The sequence below is a fragment of the Corvus hawaiiensis genome, chromosome 11 (assembly GCF_020740725.1).
Source record: "Corvus hawaiiensis isolate bCorHaw1 chromosome 11, bCorHaw1.pri.cur, whole genome shotgun sequence".
Taxonomy (NCBI): Eukaryota; Metazoa; Chordata; class Aves; order Passeriformes; family Corvidae; genus Corvus; species Corvus hawaiiensis.
The window spans coordinates 19,101,372-19,128,019 of NC_063223.1; the positions used below are offsets into that span (position 1 = coordinate 19,101,372).

General features: G+C 47.4%; 1 protein-coding gene across 2 annotated transcripts in view; it reads right to left on the reverse strand.

The window, feature by feature from the left end:
- The window catches only part of CACNA2D2 (calcium voltage-gated channel auxiliary subunit alpha2delta 2), a 212,370-nt gene that overhangs the window by 105,065 nt on the left and 80,657 nt on the right, over positions 1 to 26,648 (reverse strand). For both annotated transcript variants that reach the window (XM_048315508.1, XM_048315509.1), the window contains exon 3: positions 23,578 to 23,694. In XM_048315508.1, the coding sequence (XP_048171465.1) occupies positions 23,578 to 23,694 (117 nt within the window). The remainder of the gene's footprint in view (positions 1 to 23,577; positions 23,695 to 26,648) is intronic.

Genomic DNA, 26,648 nt, shown 5'->3' on the forward strand with positions numbered 1-26,648 from the left:
GCATGGCTGTCTGGAGACAAGGAGCCAACGTTCATTCTACTAACCCTGCAGTGGGTTTGTGCTGTGGTGGTCCCAGAGTTCCCCAGGAAAGAGCCCTGCTGTGCCCAGTGGTGTCCATGCACATCCAAATAAACACACACACATGCATGCCTAGGAGAGAGTTCCCAACCCAAAGACCTTCCAGCCTTATCAGACAACTGAAAGCCTGTGACTCCCATCCACTGAAGACTCTACCAGACCTTAACTGGGAAAGAGTAAAGCTGGAATTCTGCATGGCAAACATTCCACTGCAGGGAAGGCATCTGCCCTCACCTTCCTTCTCTCTTCATGTTTTTTGAGTTAAATGGATGGATGCATTAAACTGACAATTTAATCACCAGCTGCCACCCAGAAGCAGAGTGAAGACAGGGAGTTACAGCTCCCACTTCATCCCTTCCTTCTCCCATAGTGCCTGCACACTGGGGGACCCCACATCCAGATGGGACTCTACATGCAGTAGCCTCAGTACTATGGAGGAGAAATGACAAATCCACTCCCTGCTTCCGTAGATGTGAGTTAGGGATTTAAAAACAATCCCTGCATTTTCACCTTTCTGACCAAACCCAGCTCCAAAGAAATGCCTGGGAAAGCTGGAAGCTCCATCCATGCCACAGGCAGTGAAGCATGGAGCAAGCCCACTGGGCATCCCTGTACCACCATGGGATTGCAGTGGAGGGGATAATGAGGTGCCCTCATCTCCCTCTGATGAGTGTCAATCCAACAATGTTGAACCTAGAGGGTAAATAAGTTATTTCATTTGACTTCTAGATTTTGTGGGCACAGACTGCTGGGCTAGGAGCCAAAGCATCATTGTAGGGTGCAGAAATTGCCTCCCAGGTGAGGAGCACTACACTGGAAAACCACGTGGAGGGCACAGGGGAAGTGTGGACACTGACTCTGAGACAGTCCAAGGCAGAAGTTGTGTTTCCACCCCGCCTGACCATGACCAGACCATGCTGCCTGCTTTTATCAGAGGGAAATGGATCATGAAATCTGTCCTGGCAAAGGCCAAAGGCAAGGTCTCTGGGACACACTGCTCAGGTGCTGGGCTAGCAGACTACCCCATGTGTTTTAGAGGTTGGCAAAAGGCCTATTTCTATCTCCATCACATCCAACAGGAATTTCAGATGGTTAGGAGCAGTGAAGATTGGTGGAATCCAGCAGCATGCAAGCGAAAGCTGCAACTTTACTGACTTCTGGGGTGGATTTACCGAAATGTAAAAAACCTGAGGCATTGAAGCCTCACCCTTTCAGGGATCTCAAGCTTCAGTGCCAAACAGCACCAGAGCTCTCAGCTCTACGACATTTCCAAAAGGCCAGTGTTTGAAAAGATGATGTGTAAAACTCTCTGGGTTCTACCAAAATCTAAAGAGTTGTTTCCCTTTCTCTGTCTGCCTCTGATAACACATTATTATACTTCTCATACCACTTTATGTTCAAATCACCCAAACATCACAATCAGGCTTAAATGCAAGCAATCAAATAAAATATGCATTTCATAGACACTGATTTCCACACACTGACTACTAAATTGGCACAACTCACTACTTTCATCCTGAAAGATGGAAATGAAGGGGTCAAGATCTTTTAATAGACAGAATGGGTAAAAGGCATGAAAAAACTACTGCCTGGTTAAGAAATTCCTTCGTTTTTTAAAAAGGCTTAGAAAGTAATAACAAAGTGGAAGGAGAGAAAAAGCACTGAAGATGCACACACCCCCTCTCTTATGGCAAAAATCTCATTAGAGTTACAGGCTTATTCTCATCTCTCCTGTTCACCTTTCCACTTTTGTTCAAAAATATGTATTTTTTATCCACCAGTTTATGGAGTGGAAAAGGCAGGGCAGCTGTCTGGCTCAGTCACTAAGGCAGGTGTAATAAAATGCACTCCTCTGCCCTATCATTTGTACTTCATAGACAAAAAGCAGTTTAGGGCTCAGTAAAGCAGGAGATGCTTGGGTGGCTCTCTAGAGAGTCACTGCCAAGTGGTCTCAGCCTGTGGTGGGTTTGTAAAGCATTGATGGAAAAGTTTCATGCACCTTCCAGGAAAAGCAGAGAGACTGCTCTAGTCAAAGTGGCCTGGAGTCCCACCAACTTTCACACTCTGAAAATGGTCTGGAGAAAGACCCAACTCTCCTCAGCTGAAAACTGCAACTACGTATCTTACAGAATACCTGCAAGAAGAGAAAAAAATATTCCTGGCTTCACTAATTGCCTTCAATCTTCCCAAAGCAAGAAAGAACAGCCTTGGTCATTTATCTTCTCCTCCGCTCAATCTGCAGATATTCACATTGATCTTGAAAGCTTCCATCACTCACACAAACCCAGCGTCACAACGGCAGCACTGCCAAGCAAGGATTATCACAGCCACCGCAGACTCGGAGCTCCTGCTCGGATTCACAACAAGCTCCCCCTAGTTCTTCTGTCTTGCTGAATTTCTTGCTCTGACAGCATCTTCGGGCAACAAGCTCTATCAGTGAGCTACAAGCTGTATTAAAAAGCGTTTAACTTGCAGCAGACCTGTTGCCTTTTAATTATACCAGGTGCCCTCTGCTACAGCTTTCAGCACAGGGGCTGACAGGACCAGCAAACAGACTATTTTAACAGGCAAACAGCACATTAATGGTTCTACCTTATTGTCTCTTTGATTTTCAGAACTCAATAATGTTAATCTGTTTCATCTACATTTTAAAACTGGAAGAAGTGTGATCTGGGGAATTAGACTAATTTCAAGCCTTACTGACATAGTGGAACAAACATTAAGAGAAAAGCCTAAAAGGATAATGGAATTGAACAATGAGCACCAATATAATGAGACAAACTTGATTGCTTTCTTTTATAAAATTACAAAATCAGTGATCAGAGGAAGGAGGTAGACGCCACATTCAGTTTTTTGTAGAGCTTTGATACAGCGCCTCAAAACCTTGTTCTCAAGGATAAATTACTGTTGTTTTCAGTAGGAGTATTACTTTAGCTGAAGGACCAGAAACAAAGAACACTGGGTCACTGTTTAGAGCAGAATCCTCTTAATTAACCCTTTATAAATAATTAGCAGAGGTTACGAGCATGCTGTGGAAATGAGCGGTGTGTGTTACAGACAGTTAGCAAACTCTCAGCACACTAAATTCCAGATGATAATAAGATATGGCTGCGGGTGACCCACTGACCCCTCTGCTGTGAGACAGCAATGAATCATTCATCCTCCCTTTATAACAACAAAACCACAACACAAAATTGTGTTCAAAAGACCAGATCAGAGAGGGATGCAGTAGATGTGTTCCTGTGATGAGCTACTGCTTCTCCATGACTTTCCCAGGAAGAGAGGGAGGTGGGGAACCCACTGCCTGCAAGACCAGCATTCCTAACGCACAACTTACTTGGCACTTCAGAAAGGCTGAAGCTGTAGGAAAAAAGAAAATCTTAACTTGAAATTTGCTTAAGTAGGTAATGTAGATGGAAAAGGGTATCTAATGGGACGCACCACACTTTAATGCTTACAGCGATTGAGGAGTGAATGTAGAAAGCCAATTAGGAGATTACAATATGGAAAGACAGCAAAAAGCCTGCTTCAGCTACAGACCCAATGTGCAGAGGAAACCTTTTAGGGAATAGAAAAATTCCTCTTCACCATGGCTCCTGGTATATTCCAAATTCTGCAATTTTACAATCTATTTCCTTTTATTGTTTTCATTTTTTTAGTCCTTTCTTCACTACAGCAGAAACTCTGGATTTAGCAAAGCACTAAAGGAAATCTTAAACAAACCGCCATGCCTAGAGAGCACACACCCCGCTGCACTCCACCGGGGAAAATACTCTGAGCCCATCAGATGCCTGACCTGAAAGGCCAGGTGAATCCCACACTGGTGTGACTCCTATGGCCTGGAGGCATCTGTCGAATTTACTGGAAAAAATCAGCCACATTGATTCTTTCACTTCTCTAACACGTTGCCCTACACGTGCTGTCATCAGTTTTGCTCCTGTTTAGTTTCCCTGCCCTCCCTGTTTGGCTGCTCTGTGAGTGAGGTCCAGCATGGGGTGGTTTTACCACTTCATCTCCTTTGTTTCCACCAGGCTCCTTGGAAAAAGCCTCTCAACAGCAGTCAGCACAGCCCACCCTGCCAGTGCTGATCGGTGCTCGCTGCTGCTCTGCCTGAATGGCTGGGCTGTTTCCTACAACTGTGAAAAAAGCCAGTTTAACAAATCATGTATTATTTTAGCTCTGGCACATGAAACCTGCACAAGACCTACAAAGTAAATGGGAAACATGCTGTTCTCCTGATGATTTCAACAAAGTTATCCATAAGACTCCCTCCTCCAGCCTGGCTTGGCTGGAATTCAGGAGCAGGTGTCCTACATGCTGCCCACAGCTTGTCTTCTACCACTCCTGCACCACCAACCACCTCCTGCCTCAGTTCCGAGCCCGCTCTAGCTCTTGCAGACAAAAGGAACATCACATGTCTAAGCCCTGGTCCCCATTCAGATGGGGCCGCTGAGTACTGGCACTGGACTGTGTCCAGTTGAGTCCAACCCACAAGGATGGACTCTCCACTGCTCATCTGTTCAACCTGTTCAATGCTCCACCACCCAACGCTGGGCAGTGGGAGTGCTTAAGGACAGTCACACCATCTCCCCTGATGACAAGCTAGCACCAGAGCACACAGGAGGGTCTCTCTATACTGTCAGCACCAGGGAGGAGCACCCTCTGCTTGGTGACATCCAGCTCCCTGTTGCAATCCATGGCCATAGGCTGGACGTGTAGCTATTTGCATATTTTTTTCCATAAATGAAAAGAGAAGTTGTCTCTTTAGAGCAGGAACACTGCAATGAGATGGGACATCACCTAAACCACAGGCTCTGTATGCAGGGCATGCCAGAAATGGAAATCTGTGGGCAGAGGGTTATGCTGGTTATTGATTCAAACCCATGTGTTTAATGGGATAAAGGAGCCAAAGAACAAAGGAAGAAGGAGGCACCAAGCAAGAGATCACCTGAAGGAAAGTCTCTAGACAAGAACAGACAGGGGTCCTGAGTGAAGGAGCTTCACTCCTAGAGAACTCCACAACCCAACAGACAAGGCCATGACCAACATATCTAATCAACCCTGCTTCGTGCAGGAAGTTAGGCCAGAATCCTGCTATATTGCCCAGGATTTTAAGAACAGTTTTCAGAGCACTGGTCTAGCAGGGATTTCATGCAAGTGTGAGCAAAGATGCTGTATCAGCAAAACCAGCCTTGGCGTGCAATCTCGGAAGGGAGGAGAGCATCATTGGCTCCATCATTACTTCCTCCTCCTAAGGAGGCAACCCACAAGCATGAAAGCATTTGCTAAGCAGCTAGACCAAAGCAGCAGCAGTGCAAAGGAGGTTTGGGTCCAGACTGCCAGGAGGCTTTGCCTGCAGAGCTGCTGTTCCATGGCATGGAGTTGCTCTCATCCCAGTCATCACAGCAGAAAGCTGAAAGCAGGAGGAAAGGATGCAGGGACAAACTTCCCAGTTCACAAGCTGCTTCAAGAAGCGCAGCAAAATTTGGGTTGTTTTGGTTTTCACCATGTTCCTCTTTTCTGTGAGATGCTGGAAAAGCTGTGACACTGGTCAACTGAGCAACAGTTAAAGAACAGATTCACATACCAGGTCCTGAAGCCCCCACAAGAAGCACAGCGAGGTACTTTGCAAGAGGGAGTCAGATTTGGGCTATAAAAGCCTTTCAGATCCACAGCAGAGTCATTTTGAATCCTGGACACTCAGAACATTCTACAAAATGTCTATATCCTAACAGAGAAAGGGTCCTCCAGGTGTGTTCCTGCCAGAGAAATTCTTATTCTTAAGAGCCTGCAAATGATGGGTTTTTTCTTGCTAGGATGTCCCTGGAGGTTAATTCTTATGCTATCTGCCTTCCCTAGGGAGACAGGGAAAAAATAAACAGGAAATAAAGCAGAATGGGAGATTATAATTCCTTTTGCACCCAAGTAGGAGTGGAACCCGTCTCCCTCTCCCGGCCGCGCTCCCCTCTTTTCCCCCCAGTGTAAATCGCAGCTGCGGCGCGGTGAGAGCCGGCACTTGTGCGCTTTGACTCTCAGCCGGCAGCTTCCTGCAGCACCGCAGCCAATCGGCCCCAGCTCCCCGCCTCGCTGGCCACCGCCGTCAGGAGGGAGTCTCAGCCCGCAGGTTTGGGACAGGAGCTGCAGAGCGCCTTGCAGTCATTACTTCTTCCAAGGAAAGGGTATGGCTGGGATCCTGCCACGAAAGATTCATCAGACATTTACGGTGCTCCCTGGCTGGCTAGAACAGAGCTGCCCCAGTGGGATGCTCGTTCCACACGCAGGCACGAGGATGTGGCTCAGACAAACATAACCAAATTTTTTCAGGAAACCTTGTGGCAGGAGCTGTAAGATGCTCTGTGGGCAAGTCAGGATGGACCAGGTAATCCTGACAGGAATGGTGTAACTGTCCCCCCCTCTGCTGAAGGCTGACCTTCAGCAGAGCATTAGAGGTAGACAACTTCCCAATAGCCCTTGTCACAGAGAATCTCAGAAGAATGATGACTTCCACGGGTGACCGGAAGGCCAGGGACTATGCTAACAGAATTCCAGAATTCACTGCCTCTCTTCCCTTCCATTCCTTGTTTTCTACTCATTCCTGTACATAAACATCCAACAGTAAAGGAGCTGGCCAGAGAAGAAGACAAATCCCTCTGATGCATTTATGTTCTGATTTTAAAGCTCTTCAAGTCTAACAGACCTCAGTGGCTTTGATTCCTGAAAAAAATTTTCCTTAATAGAAAGACAGCACCACCACAGCCAGGAGCTCTTGAAAAGATGAGTAAGCACACATATGTGCCTTGCAGCCCCCAAGGCCTTCTTCACCTTCTCACCCTCACCACCTGCACCCACCTTCCAGATATCTGAGCCAAGTCACTGCCCAGGGCTTACCCTGCCCATCTGTAAAATTAGGACAATCACAGAATCTCCCCATGAACAACTGAGTTCCTGGACAGGCTGCTCCAACTCACCCTGCTTTGGCCAGGGGTTCAAGTGGATGATCTGCAAAGGTCCCTGCCACCCTCAGTGACCTGGTGACTGACTCGTGTTGCTGCTCCAGGTTGTGGCACCCCAGCCATGTGTCACTGGGATTCACTGGTACAATGTCACACTCACGTCCTGCCTGTAGGGCCTGTTGGGAAGAGAGCACACAGGACATGGCTGAGACCTCCAGCCTTGTCAGTACAGAGCCACCACAAATACAGTGTCACTCTGATCCAAGCTGCAGTGCACTCACCTGCTAAACCCTGCACACCTTGCCATCATTTTCAGCCCAAGATTGGAGCAGCAGACTCTAATTCGCCTTCATCGAGGATGAATTTTAGATAAAATTCAAACTGATTAATGAAGATGAGGTTAAGCACTTCCAATCAGGGTGGCAAGAAAAGTGCTAGAACAGTAAAATTGAATCCCAGCCTGTCTCTCTGCACTTCTAAAAGGTGTGTAAGCTCAAAGGACTCATCTAAGCTGTTTCCCCACACATCCCTGTTACTGTGGATGGATGAACCTGGCTGATGGGCCACAGCACACTGAGGCTCACCATAAACAAATAAGGTATCACAGCACACTTCCCTATGGGACACCAAATGCTAAAAAATATGTATCATCAATAATGCAGAGCAAGAGTTTCCTTTCAAATTATTTCCATCCATTTTCCCCATTCTGAAAATTTCATGTTCACCTTGCAGGAGCTGTGACAGCAGAGTGCTCTGTCCTTTCTGGAACATGAGAAGGAATCAGCAATGGTCCCCAGAGAACGTGGCCTTGTGTCCACCCATGCTGGGGAGCAGAGAAGGCATGTTTCCTCCTGGGGGCTCTTTCACACTTCCAGTGCACCAGGACACAAAGGTATTCAATCTGTCTGGGGTGAATCCATCTCTCTGTGGAGATTAGAGAGCCTCTGACTTAGAGATGGTCAACTTTTCTGTTTCTCCTGTGGGATATCCAACATCCACATGTGCATAGAAGAGCAGCCAGAGCCTTTCCTCTCATCACTCTGATGGTACCAAAGACAAGAAGAACACCTGGATTTGAAGCAAAATCTTCCCCTTTCCATCACTGTTGGCTTCACCCTATATCCAAGCTCTAGAAGAAAGTACAACCCAAAATTCCAGAAAATTATCCCTTGCCAAATCTTTTGCAAGCATCCAGAGCTCCAGGCACTCACAAGATTTGCAATGTGATAGTTTAACGTAGCAATCTTGTGCAGGGAAAGAGAGGGAGAAGATATTTATGTAAGACAAAACGTAAAGATATTAACAGTATGACTTAGATTTTGGTATGTTACACAGTATTTGTAATCTGCATGTCCTTGGTGAGCATGCTCATGTAAAGGAGGTAGTGGTCTTTATTCTGAAGGACCCAGAGGAATTTCAAAGCCTAAAAGCAAATTCCCCTGGATGGATCTGCAAGAAGCATTCACAACGTATAACCATTCTCTTTGTGAGGAGATTCTCAGATTAAGACACTTCTGCATTATATCTAATTTGTGCCAGCAGTCTTAATTTCCCACCTGTGTCCTGGGAGAAGCCACAGAACCGAACACCTGCACCCACAGACAAAAAGCAGACGACAACTTCTACTGGATGTTTTAGCAGAACCTCAGTCCACTGGGATATGTGAAGCTTCTTCTCAAATATATAAACCAAAGAAATTTAGAGTCCTGAGGGAACCAGCAAAGCCAGCATTAGTCCTAAAGACAGCCCTGGCAGTAACACACATGATGACAAGACCAGGAGGCTGGGCATGACAGGGCATTGAGGGATGTACATGATGGGTGGGATCATCTTCATGCACCCAAATTTCTCCCCAAAACCACACAGTTGTCAAGCGTGTCCTAGAGTGAGCAAGGGGCAGCAGGAAGAGCTCAGGCTCATCTTCCTCAGCACCTGGCTCAGGGCCCATTTCACTGGAGCAAACTTAATTTCATCCTTCAACATTTCCAAATCATAGCTGTGACTCCTGCACCCAGAAGATGTCCAGATTTTGAGTGTCCTTCAAACTGGCTGAGTCAGTGAAGTTTTTTTCAAATCAAGTCCCAGGTTTGCACTTGGCAAAGAGGCAAAATCGAAGCAGAAATAATGTACCTTGATTTGAGACCAGGCAGAGCTGACATGGATCTTCCCCAACATCCCCTGACTGCTCTGGTGCTGGATCAAGAAGCCTGTGTCCTCTTTGTTAAGAGATATAATAAAGCAAAATTGCTGTCCTAAATATTACTAAAGCACTGGCTGGCATGTTTAATAAACCTTTCCATTTGGGTAAATTAGCACTCATCTGGACAAGTGCTGAAGTGCTGTTACTTGAAGAAAAAAATTCAATGCTCGGAGTCTAATTTAAATAATTATCAGCATATTTCTGCTCTGCCTGTTTCGCTGAAATTACCAGGAGACTTGATGCAGTCTGAATGTAAGTGCCTTTTGTCTGCATGTAATTTATTGACCCCATTTCAGTTAAGCTTTTGGCCCACTCACTGCTGTGCTGGAGGACCATAACCAAAAAGGACTTTATGGCCAGACAGAGTAAAATCAATAACAACTGATCTACTTTTACTCAAATCCCTTTCAAGACCTATAAGTTACTTCCTTGTGTTTTCCACATGAGGTAGATGTCAGATCTGTGATAATCTGCTCTTCCCATCAGGTTGCTGCTTGGAGACCATGGGCATCCATGGAGAAGACCAACACACTGGGGATGATGGTCACCCCATCCCTGCAAGCCAGGCTCCAGGTGTAGACAAACACCCTTTCACAGCAAATCTGTGCAGTACTGGGACATATGCTGAAATACTCTCTTATACCCACCCAGAGTGTGGATACCAGGTCTTCAGCACCAAATACTTCCTCCTACAGACCTCCAGCCATCCCCTGGCTGTGTTCCATAAGGGACACAGCCTGGAGCACCAAGCAGCCACAGGCTTGGCTCCCAAGAACAGAACACCCATGGGGACACAGCACTGACCTTCAGCTACGCTCGTGGCAGAAGGCCTCGGTACCCAGCACACTGGTCACAGGATTGATTTTATTTCTAGCAAGGAAAACATCGAGAAAACTCTTTAATTATTTTTCTCCTCTTTTTTTTGGTTGAAAAGTGGCACTGGTATTTGTGCCTTTTCTTCTGCCCTAGCTCCAAGACTGTCAGCAGAAAGCATCACAAGACCACTTGCTTGCTCAAAACGCCCCCTTTCCCTGGGAGCAGCTCCAAGCAAGCTGCCAGCAGCACTGGTTTGGAGCACGGAGCCATCCTGCATGGAATGCTGTGCAGCCCCTGGCATGGGGTGGTGCTGCCAGGGAGGGGGCAAGGGCTGCCTCGACGAGATGAAGGTGACGCTCCCGCCCTGCTCCCACTTCCCAGGCTGTGTCTGCATTCCGCTCGCGCTGCCGCCATCTGCACCTTATGGCTGCCGTGACGAGGGAAGCTTCCCTCCAGGGCATGTTCTGCAAACCTCGCATCCACCAGCTCATCAATCCTTGGCTCTCATCAAAAGACAAACTTATAAACAGGCCCAGACGCTTCTCCCAGGTTTAATGGAGGCAGCTAAGAAGCTGTGATCGTTCGATGTTTTCCAATGATAGTGGTGATGCCTGAGGCCAGCTGTAATATTACCATGAAATAAATCTGCAGCGATATAATTAGCAGGGATGCTATTACACTCAGGTTTTAGGGATGCTCAGCACAGAGGGAGAAGAGCAGCTACTCAGAATGGGACCTTGCAGAGGTTCTGGGCTTGAGATGGGGCTGGGAGTAGGAGAGACAGAAAAACTCTAATGTCAAGGCATTGCAGACTACCTGCATTAGTCTGTAGGCAAAATAAATCTAGTTTTTTAATAGCCAGAGGTTATGGTAAACACAGGTCTGTGCCAGTCTCAGGGTTAAATCCAGCCAACTTTCTCCTTGCCACTCCAGCTACTTCTGCCCTGCAAGCAGCTGTGGAATTTAGGTGGCACTTGCAAAGCTGCTGCTTCTTCCAGCATCCAGTCTGTGATGTGCCTTGCGGTCCCCTAAACTAGGATGGGAGGTGGAGCAGGGAGATACAAACCAACACAACTCTGAAGCCCAAGTCTGGCAGGAGGAGATGCTGTTTTCTCTGTCATGCTGCGTCAGGAGAACAACACCCTATTAATTTTGCCACTGGTACATATAAAAGGTAGACAAATACCACTAGGAACAACAAGGAGGAAAAGACAGAAGAGGCCGGGTTAGCAAAAGGGATGCTCCTGGTATCTGCAAGGAATAGCTAAGAAAAGAGTTGGCACCTACACAGTGTTTTCTGTTGCTTGCAGATGTAGCACTAAAAGTGAGAGCATAGAAAAAGGATATAACTAGACAAAATATTTTAGGATCAATGGTCATGGGGGAGAGGAAGGGAAGAAGAAAGTCAACACGTGCCAGAATTGATCCTCAGTTTTGACACAAAATCCTTATGGCAGTTAAAAGTCACATTCAGGGAACATGGAGTTCCTCAGGACTCCCAGCCAGGACCCCTGGAAGGGTTTCTGCCCCATACACCGGACACAGACTCGTGAGCTGGAGCTCCTGTGCCAATGTCTGCATGGCTTGTCATGGCTTGATTATAAAAGGTGACATGCTAGGGCAGAGTTTGCACCAAAATCAAGAGATCATCCTTTAAATGTGCTGGGCAGGACATGCCCTGGAGGAAAGCCCTGAAGTAGACAGCCTGCCCTCAGCTAAGGTTCAAAAACTCTTCATAAGTTTTAAGTGTGTTTCCAAATCTGCAGTCAAATCCTACACCTTCACTCTTTTTTGCTACAATAAACTTTATCTCAGAATGTAATCTAGTAATAAAAATGGTTTTAAAATGATCTGACAAGCACTAGAAACCCCATTTCTTTTAGAGTGACAACTCTATTTACAGCCTCACATACATATACTCTGGTTTATATTCTACCCGCACACCAGGCCCTCAAGATTTGGGATATATCCTTTCCATCCACTTGCAAGAATCAATTTCAGTTGTGAAAAGAAGTTCTGCAGCAGGCAGAAGGTAGGAAGAAAGATTGCCTCTAATGCTGGGGTCTCTGTACATCTCCCAGGACAGGGCTGCAGAGGGATGGGCATCTTCCCCCTGTATCAGGGCTGTCTTACTGCACTTGAGCAAGCCTCCCAACTCCAGAGGCCACCTCTGCAGCAAGAGCCACATGCCCATCCTGGACAGGCCAGAGGGCTGCTGTAGTTGAGGGGAGGTGCAAAACAGCTGGGCAACATCACACAGGGAAAAGATTTAGAGTGCGTTAACTCTTAACTCTTTCGAAAGGGTGCAGAAAATAGCTAAACTGCTAAAAACATTCACATTCAAAGCCTCAAGTGGCCAGGGAACAATAGCACCAAACAGGAGCAGAGCTGAGAGAAGGAGCTTTGAGCTCCAGGGAGATGTTATTGTCGTAATCAAGCATGAAGGACACCTTGTAGCTAAAAGTTCCAGAACTTAATTAGGAAGCACAGCTCTTATTCCTGGGTGTATCAAAGACAAAGAATGATCTCTCCAGGCCTCAGTTTCCCCATGCATAAAGCTGGAGCAGTCAAATACATCTACCCTAAGGGAATACAGCACTTGCTGGGATGCACTTGGGAAGCCAAACTACTACTATCTTGAATTTTGCTTCTCTGCTGCCACACTCGCCCAAGCACACAGTTCTTATCTCCTCTTCCCCATCATGGTTTCCCACTGCCCTGCAATGCTGACAAGCTCAACACCTTCCATATCTTATCCAGCTTCCTCAATTACAGGCACACCAGCAGAGACATCTTCCTCTGTGTGAGTGGAGAGTGAGGCACGGCTCAGATTAACAACAGGAACAGCACGGACCAGCACTGGCTCCCTGTATAATTAGCTGATATAAAAGCTGTGCCATCTACTGGCATCCAACTGAAACACTGCTCCCATCAAGTTGTTGTTGCTCCAGCAGTTCTTTGTGTAGAGCTGGGGTGGGATTTCAACTCACCCTTGTACAGGTAGTGGCACACAAGTGGCAAACAAGGGACAGCCAAAGACAGAAGTTCATTTTGCAGTACCAAAAACCAGGCACTCACTGGAGCCCTGCGTTCGCATTTCACTCCCAGCCCTTATAATCCCCCACTTGCTATGGAATTACCAGCTTTACTTAAAGGATTTTTTAAAAAATTATCATGCCTGCAGAAAAAAACAGCCAACCACCATTTAAAATTAACTTCCCATTATTATGCCTGAAATTTTGGGAAGACATTTTGGCAGGCACAATACTGACCTCCAGCCGGCAGCCCTGCACAGAAAACTGGAGTTACCCCTCCCATCAAACCTGTAGGGTACTTCCAATAGCCTTTACTGCTGTTACCTAGCCACTTTCAAGGATGCAGCACACCCTAAACAGCAGAGGAGAGACAGAAACCAAGGACACAAAGCAGAAACACCAGCCCAGAAAACAGGAGACCAGCAGGGACAGGCAAGCTGAGACACACAAACCCAGGCTAGGTTATGGAGGAGCTCCCATGCCCTCAGCAGCGCTGCTGCAGCCCAGCTCTGTGTCTGTGGAGCTGCTTCAGCTGCCCCAGTTACCCCAGTTCCAGCCCCTCACGTCCCAGTTCAGCTGGTGGCTCCATGAGCACCACGAGGCAGGCACACTGTTAAATATTTTTGCTCACAACCTTTTCATGTTGCTTTCACTTCAGATTGTGCCTCTGAACGCTGACAGATTTCTCATTGCAAGGCTGTATTAAGCTGCTTTTTAATTGCATTTTGAGGGACCCAAAGGCCAGCAGGCAGAAGGGCACTTTCTTTTTTCCAAGGAACATTATTTTTATTGTAGAGGCAGGAAAGGTTTCCATTAATCCTCAGCAAGCAGACAGCTTCCACGGAGTACGCTGGCTGCAGGGACAGCCACTCCAGAGCACTGGGATGATTTGAGCACTGTCTGCTGGAATATCACGGCTCCCAACAACTCCTCTTCAAAGAGCAGATGACAGGCTTTGGCACGAAACTTGCATTAAATTGATACAATCTCTTTAATGTTATCTCTGGCTCTTTATCACAATTGTATGTGCAATTTACATTCTTGTCGCCTTTTTTTTATTAAGATTTGCTAGATCCTTATCACTGATATTTTACACATTGTTGTAGTGTCACTCAAACATTTAATGGACATCAGCTGCTCTGGGAATATATAATAGCTCCTTGCTATGGGGTAGGGCAGGATGCTGATGGATTTCAGACTCGCTCCATGAAAGCTTCGGGGGATGCAAAGCAAATCCATGGGGACAGAAAGCAGGGTCCTGGTGGGCACCATCCCAGTGCAGGGAGCACACTCTGTGCCAGCCCCTGTGTCACAGCACAGCACCACATGCCCAGAGCCAAGCTAAATACTGATCATGGAAGGCACCTTGGGGGCTGCCTCCTGCTCCTCACCTGCAGCCAGCCCTGCTATTCAAGTCACTCCTGTGCAGAGACCTACTGAGATAAACTGAGCCAAAGCTGATCTGGGGATTGGGGGCTGCAGAAATGAAACTTGATAAATCTACTTTCTTTTTTTCTCTTTAAAAAGGTAGGATTTGAGGAGAGCTTTTGAGACAAAGCTTCATGCAAGTCCATTAACCTCCAGGACCAAGCCTCCACCCCCTCACTCAGCAGACTTTAACTTAGCTACCTGGCTGTAAACACAGCTATACAAATAGCTGATTTTTAGTTCAGCCTGAGTATGAAACCCTTAAAAAAATAATCCTCATTCCACCAGAAATGAACTCAAAATGATTCACTGTCCCAGGTCAGTTACTCCCATTTGATATAAGAGCCTTCTACCCCAAATCATGCATCTGAAACATTCAAGGGGAAAAACATTAAACAAGAATAAATTGGCTGGAGGTTTTTCTGTCCAAGATCTTGGGCTTCAGAGAGCTCTTTGAGGATGTACAGCATCATGGAGGGCAGGGGCTAAACCTTCAGGGACTGAAAGCACATCTATAAGTGCAGAAGCACATACTCCATGCAAACCTACACGTAACGCCGGGGAAATAAAGATCCCCTTCTTACCCTCTCTCACCACACACAGATTACAAAGTCACAGGACACGGCGCAGAAGCAACTCCAGGTACCAAACTGCCATGGAAATGCATTTTCTCATGCCAAAATTAACCAAGAAAATTCAAATAAATCCCTTTTTCAGTGACATGGTTTCTTTTATTTTGCTATCACTGCAAGCACATCTTCCCAATCATGTTTAAAGGTTGTTCTATAAAGAATTAAATGGTACTTCCTTTCCCGAGCACTAATTCCCTCAGAGACCTCCTCCCCTTCTGCATCAGTCACCAGTTTATATCTGTATCTATCTTCACAGATAGACCAATAAGTCATACCCATCTGCTTTTACCCTTTCAACCACCCCCAAATGCCTCCTCTTAGAGCACAGCCCTGCCAGGCCTCAGGAGCGTGAGAGGGTAAGGGACCACGCTGAAGGATCCGAGTTTTGAGACAGCCAAGCACTACAACCGCTGCAAATCCCCTGCCCACACCAATGGCTTTAGTCACCTCCACCTCTGCTAGGAGCGCTGCTCCTGGGCTGGAAAAAACCAGGAAAAACTGAAAACCAACATGCAAACTGCTGTCAAATACACAACACCATGTGAGGAAGGGAAGTAAAACACCCTCTAAGGACTATTTCATCCTTCTCTTCACTTGGTCTCAGAGGTGTCTGTGTTCCTCACAGCGTGGGGTGCAGAGCGCAGGAAGACAAGGCACGCACAGCAATTAAACCCTCAAAGAAAGGTTCCCATTCCTCCTGCCTGTGCGTGCAAACCAGCCTGGCAGTGCTCAGAGAGGGCGTGAGGGCAAGCTTTGCTCAGGCTAAAAGCCCAGCTAAAGCTCCCAGCACGGCTGTGACCCGAGCCCCTCAACCTCAGCCCCGGCTGCTGTGCCGGCAGCGGCAGCGAGCCACGATTCCCTCCCTGCGGCGCGCCTGCCTCAGGGATGAGTGCAGCACACAGGGCCTGCCAAGGAAAGATGCTCTGGGGCAGGGAGGAAGCCGTGAGCCTAAAATAAATCCCCGGGCAAAGGCATCGCGTGCAGAGCTAAGTGGTACAGACCTGGAGCGTGAGAACCAGCTCACCTCTTGACAGGGTAAGAGACCAGATGGATATTTCGGTCCTCGGGAAGGGCAAAGTCAGGCAAGTATTTATTTGCACAGGGTAAGTAAGGAAGCTCCACTCTGGGTTGGAGAGCTATACTGAGAGACATCATCTTTGCAGAGGTGTTGCATCCTCTTTTGCTTCAGGCCTTGAAAGGGCATAAAAAAACCCACCGGGACAGGTGTTTTCTTTAAACAGCAACTGTCCAGACTTCTTATACCAAGAACCAGAAACAACAGCCCCAGTCTGCCAAGGGCAAGAGAGGACAAAGGTTTCTTCATCTGTTCTTCACCAGCAGCCACGCATGGGGCTGGGGATCTGCTGTGGAGACGTACTGAACAGTGTATCAGGTCAGGACCATCGCTTTTCACTCCCCCATCTGTGACTCCAGATGCACTGGTGGCCCTGAGTCCCTTCCTTGTACGTGTGCCACAAAACAGGATCATCCTCAGTGTGCAGCAGTGCTGGGGGAGGCAGCAGCCCCCTGGGTCCTGGCAAACCTCTGCTGCCCCAGAGTGCACCCAGCAGCTCACCAAGTTGTAAAGCCCATCGGGCTGGGCTGCTGCCAAGTGTTCATGGGAGAAGAAAGGGAAACGTTCAATGTAATCTACATGAAAGTGCAGGAAGCCCTAAATCATGTTAGCGCTATTAAGAAAGCTGGTTACATTGCTCAGCAAACTGGCCCAATACAGGTTTGATAGACTTGTTACAAACATCTGATTGTCCCTGATTAGATTAGACAATCAACCCCCATCCTGGTGTGTGGGCATTGTTTGACTCCCGTCTGCAATCTGTAAATTAGAATTCCAGACCTGGGAGATTGGATTCAAATTGGATTACTGGAGCAGGTCCAGCACAAGAACAATTGTGAGGCAGGAGAAGACACACACACACACACATATGCACGAATGAATAAATAAATAAATAAACAAACACACAGGGACTGTCAGCCAGGATTTGATTAGGAGCAAATTAAAAATGGAATTAAAAACAAAAGCCACCAACCAGCAATTAGCAAAGAAGCAGGAAGAGGGCTGGATTTGGCCCTATGAAATAAGGAAGCACAGAGGTCCTGCCTTTAAATGGTTTGTACTTCAGCATGCGCAAGGTTGATGCTGGTTGTGGTCCTTACTCCAACTCAAGAGCTCCTGTCCATGGCCATGCAGCTGGAATGGTGCAGGAGTGCATGAGGCAATGAAGCCCCACATCTCACCAAACCCACATGCTGTGTCTGAGCTCACCTGAGCTATGTTTATTCCCTCTCTCCTACTCCATTTTGCTGCCTAGGCAAGACAGGTAATGTGTCCCTTAGCTGGGACCCAGCAGGCCACAGCATGACCACTGGTAGCCTTCTGATATGCCCAGAAGTTCCCCACAGGCCAAACCCAGGGCTGTACCACACTGCAGAGGGAAATCCACGAGGACAGCAGGAGCAGCACCCCATGCTGCCAGCCAGTGTGAACCCCCAGTGCACTGCAGCTCCGAAGGGTCTCCCTCTCCTAGCCTAGGACCTCTCCAGTTAAACACATCAATGACTTGGCCAGTGAGCACCTGGAACAACATCCTTCAGACAGCTCTGCGAGGCAGGGAGATGGCAACATGACCTCGCTCTGCCAGAAGCAAAGGAGAAATCCAGTACAACCCCAGAGCTGCTCCTGCTGAATGCTGACCCCCTTTGCTGCCTGCCATCAAGACCAGAGGACAGCAACAACCCCAACAGTGAAGGACAGAAGATTTCCTGATGACTTCCTACCAGCCCATGCCATAACAGAGGTCAGTGCCTCTGCTGCCGAGAGAGGACAGATGCTCTGAACTGGGCTGAGAGATGCTTTGTTGTATGCCAATTTTTGCAGCTCATCAGACAAATGACATCTTTTATTGTCCCTATCAGGGAGCAGAAACTGATAAAGACTTAATTCACCGCATACCTGCAAGGGAAATCTCAGGGCTATCAGAATTGTTAAAGGGATAAACCTGTCCAATTAAATCCCCTCTGCACTCTTGATATATGCTTGTGCCAGGCTCAAATGGAGCTTGGAACCAGTCCCAGTTGAGCAGTAATGCACTGAGTGTTCAACCAGGACTAAAAGCATAACTGGCCTGAGCTCCTCCCTCCTGTAATGCACCCACTGACCAGCTTCACCCTGAGAACCTGATTTGGTCAGTACTTTGTGGTAACACACCAAACTCTCACCTCACCCTCCATCACAGGATGCTAAAGCATGGCCACATACTTACTGCATCAACACTTCAGAAGAAACATGAAAGAAAAAATGCCAGTAAGTGGGAAAACTCAAGGCTGAGGGGTGGAAATAGGAGACAAAACAGCAAAATAGGGTTAAGGCAGTACAAAACCCCAAGCCTTACTCATCTCCAGACCAATCACCTTTTCTGTGTGCCAAATCCCAGCTCTTCCAGCCTCTTTCCCTTAGGATCTGAGGTAAAGGAAGATGGGAACACCTACAGCCACATTCCCCCAGGCTTTGCAGCCACAGGAAACCCAGCCAGATTTCCCTGCAGGATGCTTTCAAAATACAGGAAATCCCCAGTCTTGTCCTTTGTATTCTTTTTTCTGCCAAAAGAAAATGTCTAATGCCAAGTGTAGATTTTACCACTCCAGTTACAGTAAAACCTGAGTGAAATATATTGTGACCTCGTACACCTTAGCTGAAGGAACAGGAACCTTGAACCCTCCTACCACAGAGCCCTCCTACCAAACCCCTGCTTTCCCCCAGATGCTCATTCCACACTGGAGCTAAATACGCAGCAACAAAAAAATGCTATTCAATTTCACAAAAACACAATGAAAAAAAACTCCCAAACCCTCCTCCCACTCCTGGTAAGGGCTGTTAGTGCTCTCATCACCAGAGCCACACAAGGTGCACCAAACCTGTTGCACAGGCAGACATCTACGTGAAATACACACAGATGTACACAGCACACTTTATAAATTCTCTGATACACAAGATGCCACTTTGTTGCACTTCTGTTCAACACATCATATTTGATACTGCACACAGCTGGGGTCCACAGGAAATGCAACAAACTCCACCTTAATTCAAAAGATTGTGCCGGTGCTGCACAACTTGCAAAACTAAATCAGTTCTATGGAAAAAATATCAGGCCAATCGTGTCACCATCAGGGTAACGCCAGAGCCTGCAGGCAGCCAGACCATGTTCCATGGATCAGGAGGCCTCTTTTTGGAGATGGGGGAAGGCCACCAGCACAGACAGTAATCTTTAGGCTGGTCACAGTACATGAATAGTTCACTTCAGGGCATAACCCACTCAGTAAACTGTGGGATGTGTCGCTCTAAGAAGGCAAAGCAAATTGTCTGTGGTTAAATATGTGAAGAATGAAGCAGTCAGCATCCAAAAGCAGCCTTCACAAGAACTGCATAAAAAGGAGAAACAATCTTAAAACATATCCTAAGATCTAAAATTTCCACCTCTCAGCCTCCTCCTCCATCCAATCACAACTTCCTTCTCCCCCAGTCTGCAGAGCTTCAGGAAAGAATAGACCTGGAGGCATCACTCATGTACTTCACATAGTATTCTAAAAGAAAAAAAATGCCCCTTGGGTTTGGGAATCTGACACACACCATGCACACCCTCAGGTGATGGCTTTTCCCTGGCTCACTCTGTGCTTCACCAACAGCAAACTCCAACATCTGGGCTCTTAAACAAGCTCCCAAAGAAGCCCCAGCCTGTACATATCTCTATGGGCACATACAAAGGCAAAGAGGGGTCTGAACACACTGAAAAACTGAAGAGGAGATAGGAAATAAAGTTGAAAAAGTGACAAAAAAATCTACTTGGCAAAAAACCAACCTGCTGAGTTCTAGTCTCAGATGATGTCAAGCCATGAGCCAGCCAGCTGTGATTCCCAGCACAAGGAAAACCCAAGGGGGATTTGTAGTCATTTGGTCACCTGCCATCTTGTTCCTTTCCACATCTTACAAAAGGTGTCTTTTTTAGCCCTAACAAGGACAAGCTCATGAGTGTGGACAAGTGCAGCCCATTAAACTCCCACCCAGCCAGAAACACACCTATTGCTTCCTTACACCTCACCTGTAGCTCTGCAACTTCCCCACAACACAATGCACTGGGTAAATGTAATGTCATCTCCTTCAGGAGTCACTCCACATTAGTCTTTTACTTCCAATTCAAAGGAAATTAGATGCATTTTTGTATTGAAGGCCCTCTCTTTTACCTCCCCTCCTGTTAAAGACTGCGAATAAAAAGCAGCTGGAGCTACAGAGCCCAAAGGTGACTGGGAGGCCAGGCTTGAAGCAATGAAATTGTCATAGACAAAGGACACTGGGAAAGGCAATTAGTGCTGACGCAAATCCACATCCAACAGAAGCCATTGTGTGGGACATGGGGTAGAAGTCCCCCAGGATCCAGCTGTAGATACTCTAATGCCAGGTGGAACAGGTGGGGATTGCAAAAACATCTTCCTAGGAAGTTTTTGTCCCATGATGAGATTGTCATCTGATATGATGTTCTGGAACAAAAAAGGAGAGACAGCATCCAAATAGCCAGCCCCTTGTAGATGCCTTATTTTAGGAAGCAATTACCCTCTCTGCCACACACCCCTGGCTCCAGCACGCCTCCAAAACGCACATGGGAAATCAGAGTGTCCTATTAGTGCCAGATCCATGCCACAGTGCTGCACCATGGCTGTCAGGGCCAGACGGGCTCAGTTTCCTTGTGCTTGATTTCTGCCTCTTAGAAATGCAACACACAAGGTAAGAAACTGTATTAATAAATGCTCTGCATACAGTTTAATAAAGACACATTAATATTTTTACTTAGAGGAGAACAGGTTCTTTGATGACTGGACTGAATCACCACCTAATCAGAACAGCGCTCTGAGCCGTGCACCCATGGTGTGCACCCAAAGGCTTGTGAGCATCTTCCTACAAAGCCCCACTGAGGCCCAAACAGCATCCCTTCTCTCTCCTGCAGCAAAGGAGACAGGGATGTCTCCTCAGGAGAGTGAGCACACGAGTGACACTGCAATTTGCACATCAAGGAGAGGCTCCATTTCTCCCTCTTCACCTGCCCTCCACCAATACGTGGAGCCCCACCTGACTCAAATGCTAAAAAATATGCTTCAAGAAGTCATCATCACTCTTGTGAGTCATGAGAGAAGAGGAGGAAATGACTCCAGAAGAGATGATTCAACTAAAGGGAGAGCTGAGACAGAAGAAAACAGGCAGGAAAATGGAAGGAGCTATGGGAGCCCCACTGCTTCAAAGAAGCTCAGCAAAATGTGGAAGAAATTTAGAAGATTCAATTTCTCTTCCTCCATCAACTTCCCCATTTCCAGATTTTGTTGTTAGTACCACCAATCCAGAATGTCAAGAATTTACATGGAAAGTGGATGTAAAAGTCTGCTCTGAGAGTGCACTCTGAAGGAGTCCTTTTGAAAGACTAATTTAGGTCAAGGGATCATTGTTTCTGGTATAAAGACAGTGCCACGTGCTGTTACCTAACCAGTACTGCCAGAATCACTCCCGTGTCAGGTCCAGCATCAGGTGAGCCCTTCACAGCACACCAGAGAGTCCTGCCCAAAACCCTACATAAAAAGGAAGACAGTTGGAAGACAAACAAGGTTATTTGTACCACGGGCACAGTTCAACCCTTGATCTAGCACCAAAATATGTACAAATTCTCTATAAGTCTGTGTGACTCAGAGCAAAGGGCAAAGAAAACAGTGTGACTGATGAGCTGAAATTCAAATGTCACAGTGGAACCACTCAGCACATTCCTGCTGTGTAACTTATTACCCTGTGCATCACATGGGAGCCGTATGTTGTTGTCCAGGTGCATATTGAGTTTGCAACAACCTTCTGTCACCTGTGTCTTCTCCAGCATCTATAGATGCTGCACATCTCTGGAACATTTAGTATGATATACGCTGAAGTGTGCACACAAACTATATGAGCACAAAGGTGCAAGTTCACGTTAAAAAGAAAATTGGTCTCCCTGATTTTCACTTCCCAAATGCGGTGCTGACAGTTTACACCTCTTTAGTCCCATTTCAGCTTCTTCCATTCAAGCTAAAACACTTGGTGTGATTCCCAAGTAGGATTATTCTTTACTTCCCAGAGTAAGGAATTAAGTAAACAACAACCTTCTTTCAACAATCTTCTTCACCCAAGTCCCTACAGTTACCATCTTTGTCAGGCTCTGTGGACAACCTCACACCATCTGGACACTCAGGGCAGACTTTGACCACCCTTGACTGAGATCCTGTCTTGAGTCTTGAGATTCCCCTGGCCCACATGGGTGTCCTATGATTCCTTTTGCATACCTTCTCCAAGCTCCCTCTTACCCACTGTGGAGACAGTTCACTTCCAAACTCTCACTGCCTTAGTTACACCTCAGTTACTGCAATATCCCTTCTGCCACCACAGCACTTTTTCCTGGGCTCCCATCCCTGTCTGTCAGGTTGCAGGATGACCAAGTCTTTTTGGCTACAGTGCCTCTGTGGATACAACAGCGGGGTTACCTGCTCCAAGCCTTCCCATTGTCTATTGCCCTGCAGATGCCCTCAGTGAATCAAGCCACAAACTGCATCCAGCTGGCCACACTGCCAGATGCCCATTGTACAGTTTCATGCCACTTGATAAAACTGTTTTGGAGAGGATACCTCAGCTCCTGGAGGTGAAGTTTCCATATCCCTCTGCAGTGAAGAGGGTTCTCCACCTTCCCAGGAAGGCAATTACCTGTCTCTACTCCAGTAGCAGAGCATGGCCCTGCTGCCACCTCGTTATAGCCACTGCAGGCTTTTACTGAACAGGCACCATTGATCACCATCCTCCACTACAGATAAAATGAGTTCATTTTAAAAGGAGTGTTACAAAATAGGACAATAGATTGGAAACGTATGCAGACACCCACGAGGGGAACCCACACACACAGTCAGTCACAGGGCTCAAGTCCCAGGCACCAGCACAAACCCTTCAGGCACATCATCTCCTAAACAGGAAAAGCTCCACTTGTCCAGAACACTTCCACGAGCGACAGCAGGGACACTGCAGTACCTCTGCTTCCAGTACATCCCCAGTTAAATGACTGGATCAGATTTGCTGCAGGCTTTTGCTGTCACTTGCATTCTTCTGGCAGCACCTTCAGGTGTTCGCATGATGGTGGGAGGAGATAAAAAGCAAGAGGATACCTAGAGTACATCCCCACATGACACATCCTTGCCTCACATGCTCCATATGAATCTGTCCAGCTGCAGGATGCAGTTCCCAGAAAAGGCCACACAGTCACAGAAATCACTTTGAAGCTGAGATCATAATGCTACGCCAGCATCAACCCTCTTGTTTAAACTGAGCATCTCCATCAAAGGATCAGCACATAGGCCCATCACCTTACCTTTAAAGCACGGACTTTCTTGGCCAAGAGGCTCTCAATGTCCCCTGCGACCTTCTCCACCAATTTCCTGGGCACATTCTCCTTGACTTCAAACAGGTTACTATTTTCATTGTAGATCTAAGAAGGGAGGCAAAAGAAAGAGACAATCAATAGTAGTGAGGAGTACAGCAGTCTTCCTACAGAAAAGCTGATCCTCTAACAGAGAATTCCAGCAATGTGGATTAGGTAACAATATAAGCTTTGGAAATGAGGGGAGCAAGAGAAGAAAAGCTTTGCAACCAGAAAAAACAGAAATGCATTCAACCTGCTGCCCACACCACTGGCTCTATAGCTGCCTGCCTTCACGCTTGCAGGCAATGAGCATCCCACCCTCTCACTCAAAAGCTGAGCTGCCCATCCCTGCCTCTGCTGAGCCACTCCTGTGGCACAGGCAGAGCCATCACGCTTGCTGCTGTGCCCGTCCTCGCCCAAACGCATCCCCAAAGCTCACTGACCACCTCCCCAAAGCCACTTGCTGAACTTGGCAAGTGCAAGCCCAACTTCTTGCCCACCCCCAGCCCCCTGCACTGCCTGCAGGGCTTGCTGGGTGCAGGGCCTGGCAGCACTGGGGCAGCTCTGGGTACCAGGAACAGGAACAAGGGGATCACATGAAGCAGGATAAAACCCACATCTCTCATCAAGCAATAGTAATTTGTCATCCTCGAGAAATGAGGATTTCTACAACCAGTCCAGAACTTGGCCAGGCTGTGGTGGGTAGAGGCACAAATCTATACCAGGATTATCCTGAAGGCCAATGCAATTATCTGGATTTGAACGTTGCACCTGAAGTGGCAGCACTGACCCACAGGCCTGCCCTTCCCAAGCCACATCACACAACTGCAGGGAACAACACCAGGTCCAAGGGAAGTGCTGTTGGCATCAGCACTGCCCCAACAAGAAGGAATCAGTCCCACCACAAGTCTTTGCAACCACCAACCCCTCAGATGATTTTGTGACTTGTTAACTCCACCTGCCTGCAGACTCAGGTGCAACCAACACAGGGTCAAAAGGAAGAGTTTATTGCCATCATCTGAGATTACAGAAAAAAAAAAAATTTCCTCGTGCCTTATCTTTTCTTAAGTAAGGTACATGAAGAAAACCACAAAGCAAATAGGATTCTGCGTCTCTCTTTATCCTCAGGCTACTTACAAATACCTTCAGCTCCAGACACGGAGATATACGGGAACAGAGAACTCTCCAAGGAGGGCTGGACCTCCCCAAGGAGGTAGCAGACTCCATGCTTAACTGAGAATTCCATGCTAAGCATGTCTGGCACCTACCCAAGCTTGCATGATCCTTAGGAGCTGAATCATGCTTCCCACAACACAAAACCCTCTCTTTGCTGGAGCTTCATTACAAGTGAAAGACTCTGCCTGTAAGTGGTGGTTTGTTGCAGACCTGGCCATGAGAACAAAGGAAGGGACCAGGGGGTGCAGAAGCCATTTCTCATGACACATCTGCCCTGGGTTTCAAAGCAGCACCCAAACACAAACAGTAAACAACCAGCTTCCACATGACAAACACGTACTCAGAACCTCCTCCATTTCACCCAGGACTAAGGAGAGGCTCGGCCAGAGACACCCACCAGGCTCATACCAACACAACTATTGCTCTTGGTAGAGCCAGCAAAAGTAAAGGTACAGGCAGGCAGGTGCCCAGGACCTGGACAGTGGCACATCACCAGCTCAGGAACAGGATGAGACCCTCTAAAATGCTGGGAAACTACTTACTTCCCCCTCTTCTTTCTCCAGACATTATAATGAGCTGAAGTAGACAGCAACTCCACTTGCTGAAGGCAGCTGGCAATGCATTCAAGAGCCAGAGCAGAGACACCCCTCAACTCCAGCCTCCCTTTTCCTTTCATGGTTAAACAAAGCAGTTTCTGAGGCTGAAGCCACAGGAGCAGACAGAGACTAAGCACAAGGCTGCTCTTTTGGCTGTGCACAGTCCCTCCAGACCTAATGGGTTAATCTCTAGGCTTCCACTTTGCTTTTTTTTTTTTTTGCAGCTCTCAGTGGGGTCCCTGCTCTGCCCAAGCTCCTCCTTTCTTCCATGGCACTAGGGAATTCCTAACCGCAGTTTCTTCCAGCAGCCTTATGCCCACATATACCATTACTCCCTTCTAGCTCTACTTCAGCAACTGCTTTTTCCCCCCCCAAAAAGCCCCAAGGGATTCAGGTCACCTACCCTGGCTGCCAGGACAGTAACCCATCCCACCTCTGTCAGTGGGACAGCACACAAAAGGCTCAGATCTGTTCATTTCTGAGGGTTCTGGAGAAAACAGAACTTCTGTGAATTTTTCTGGTTACTGACTTGCAAGAACATGGCCCATGAGCTGAGACACAACTGTGATCCTCATCTGACTCCTCAGTCCCTAAGAGACACATGGAGCATGGCTCCAGTGCCCTCTCCAAGGCTCTGCTCCTGCGTGCTCCACACCTGTCAGCCTTCAAGGAAAGGCAACCCCAAGCATTAAGTTTTCTGACAATCTGACTTGTTTGAAACGGGCTTCACCCAATCACTTTGGTCCCCAAACCACCCACACCTTCCATTAATTTGTCAACTCCTGTGTTATTGCAAGTGATCACGCTGTGAGCATAGGGACTCCGAAGAGGATGCTTTAGTAAGAGAAGACATTTAAGAGGCATCCCCAGACTCCAGAAGAAATTATTTCATAGAATGGTGTGGGTTGGAAGGGACCTTCAAAAACACCTTGTTCCAATCCCCTGCCATGGGCAGGGACACCTTCCACCCAGCCCCATCCAACCTGGCCTTGGACACTCCCAGGGATGGGGCAGCCACAGCTTCTCTGGGCAACCTGTGCCAGGGCCTCTCCACCCTCACAGTAATTAATTTCTTCCTAATATCTAATCTCAACTTCCCCTCTTGCAGTGTGAAGGCATTAACTCTTGTCATGTCACACCATGGCCTTGTCCGAAGTCCCTCTCCAGCTTTCTTGGAGCCCCTTTAGGCACTGGAAGGGGCTCTTAGGTCTCCCCAGAGCTTTCTCTTCTCCAGGCTGAACACTCCCA